The sequence below is a fragment of the Mesocricetus auratus genome, unplaced genomic scaffold (genome assembly GCF_017639785.1).
Source record: "Mesocricetus auratus isolate SY011 unplaced genomic scaffold, BCM_Maur_2.0 Super-Scaffold_100021, whole genome shotgun sequence".
Lineage (NCBI taxonomy): Eukaryota > Metazoa > Chordata > Mammalia > Rodentia > Cricetidae > Mesocricetus > Mesocricetus auratus.
Genome location: NW_024429202.1, coordinates 25,612,831 through 25,615,460, shown reverse-complemented (window position 1 = coordinate 25,615,460; position 2,630 = coordinate 25,612,831). Strand labels below are relative to the sequence as shown.

General features: G+C 39.9%; 1 protein-coding gene across 1 annotated transcript; it reads right to left on the bottom strand.

Moving 5' to 3' along the window:
• Nucleotides 1-215: 215 nt before the first annotated feature.
• Nucleotides 216-410, bottom strand: LOC101829262 (homeodomain-only protein-like). Its single transcript, XM_040729174.1, has one exon. It carries the CDS (start codon nucleotides 408-410, stop codon nucleotides 216-218), a length of 195 nt encoding a protein of 64 aa, XP_040585108.1.
• Nucleotides 411-2,630: the final 2,220 nt, after the last annotated feature.

Genomic DNA, 2,630 nt, shown 5'->3' with positions numbered 1-2,630 from the left:
CCTATTGGAATTTCCAAACAATTTTTTTAGCTTCCTGTTTTCTGTTTTAGTTATACACATTTAAAAAAACACATTGTATTAAATAGCAGGACAGAAAACAAAGGGGCATTCAACACTGCATTGAAACATCAAAACAGCCTGGGTAAGTCGAGTCCAGGGGGGAGCGGGTAGAGTTCACCGTGCGGGCAAGCAAGGTTGAAGGTAACAGACCTGCATTAGCAGGGCAAGCCCTCTGAGCACCACCACTGGGCCAGGCGCTGCTTAAACCATTTCTGTGTCTCTTCCTCCGTGACCTCGGCAGCGATGAGGCACAGCGTGGTGGGGTCGGGGTGCTTGTTGACCTTGTTGAAGTTGTGTTCCAGGATCTCCACCTGATCCTCTGTGGGGCCGCTCGCGGTCTCCACCCACATGGAGGAGCCTCGCCCCTATTTGGGATGTGGGAGGCCGCTGACTTCCACTTCTCATCTCTACTAGCACCTGGGAGAAGGGAGACCCCAAACAATTTTTAAAGACGTATAGAGACTCTAGTAATCAAAATTAAAATAATCTATTTGGTCATTCAGCCTGAATGTAGACACTACCCACGTACATGCCGGTTAATATAATCTCATGAGTTTTATGGCTTGATGAGAAATAATAGTGGTTATTTGTAATAAGTCCTGATAGGAAACCACTCTTGAGTTCTAGAATTCTTTTTATTGTCTTTGAAATCAAATGCAACACTTGGATGAACAGGCAGTTGGTGATATATTCACGACCACGTGTTCTTCAACTTTGAAGAGGAGACTTCGAGGACCATGTTGGATGTTACAGTCTCATACTATGGAGGACACTCTCCTACCAATTAAAGTCTTATTGCATTTGTAAATTGCAGCTGGTCCTGTCTGTGTGTACTGACTGTGGTGTGAAATGATGATGTATAGTAAGCATCATTTTGAGCATGTCAAAGAAAAACTAAGAAAAAGGAAGAGATTTGGACAACCAGGTGACACAACATGTTAGTGTTTGGATCAAATGATCATAGTCTTTTATCATCATTTTATTTTCATTAAATTGACCATGATTTGTCAGGCAATTTAAGTAAGATCATCAGGAGAGAGGCTGCACCCACTTGCCTCTGCCTTGGCTAACCTTAGGTTAAAGAAAGATAGAGGCCTCTCAGGTCATATTTTAATTCATCTCACAGGTCTGGTTTCTGGGAAATGTTGTTCTTGAGATTTACTTTGTACCATTTCTTCTGTTATGATAATAGGGATTAGGTCAAACCTTACTCTGCATCAGATGACTGATGTAATGTAGTGCCAACTCCATTGTTCTGTGAACACAGGACTTGGGTCTTTCTGTCCTTGATCACAGGAGGGAAAGTGCCTTGCAATTCTGTCACCTCAATTATGTTACACTGAAGTGAGTTGGTTTATTTTCACCTGATGTCTGCTTATGAAATAATCGAGAAAAACGTAAAATCAGTTTGAGGTATTTGTAGTTGTTTCCTAAGATGGTGTGTTATATTAGGTGTTAGGCAAACAGAACGTTTTCTTTGTTTTAAATAACAGGGTACAGAACCTTCTGTGAAGGGGTATTCATATACTGTTTGATTCATGCAATAATTCATACCTAGTAAGAAAATGGAAACCAATCTGAAGATATTTCCTTGCTGTCTTGACTTAGGTTTTTGAGGAAGCTAGTTTGTTGGCTAAAAGAAAAGATACTGTCTTTTTCGTTAAAAATATTGTGGCCCAAATGCACCTGAGATGTTTTCTATCTCGTGGGAAATTGTAATACAGTGTAATAAGTTACAGTGGGTTCTTGGGGCTGTCATAACAAATAGTCACAAACCATGATAAATTACCATAGACTTGCAGCTTTCCTGCTCACAATTCTAGAGGCCAGAAGTCTGAAATCAGTTCTACAGGGAAAACTTACAGTCTGCATTCTCTGGGGCTACAAGACAGGGTCTGTATGGTACCTCTTCCACATTTCCACTTTTGCCAGCAATCTTTGGCTTACCATGTCATATCACTAATCCCTGCCCTCAATTACCCTTTTCTACTTTGTGTAGTAAAATCCTGGTCTTGACATTATAAGAACATAGGTGACTGTATTTAGGGCTCATCTAGATGATTGTCTTATCTCAAAATCCTTAATCACATTTTTGTTTGTTTGTTTTTTCTGGTTTTTTTTTGAGACAGGGTTTCTCTGTGTAGCTTTGGAGCCTATTCTGTAGACCAGCTGGCTTTGAACTCACAGGGGTCTTTCTGCTTCTGCCTCGAGAGTGCTGGAATCAAAGGCGTGCACCACCACTGTCTGTCTAATCACAGTTTTAAAGTTGCTTTCTTTTGTTGTATTTTTATTTTTTGCTGCATAAGGTATGGTCCTTATGTGCTTGTAATCTGTTGTCTTCTGTGAACCCATTTTTAAGCCCACACACAAACATGACCAAGATTTAATGCATTATCAGTAATTAATACTTTACTAGCAACAATGCTTTACAAGACTTAGCAACCCTCTTCATTAGGAACATAGAGCATCTAAACATCAAATTTGAAGAACATCACAAAAAAAACACAACTGAGGAGGACATACCCAGAGTTTGTGCAGTTTTATGTTTGTTTATAGTTGTAAATGTAAAT

What these genes read in the sequence shown, in the direction of transcription:
- LOC101829262 (XM_040729174.1), bottom strand. Translation starts at nt 410, where the DNA reads ATGTGGGTGGAGACCGCGAGCGGCCCCACAGAGGATCAGGTGGAGATC.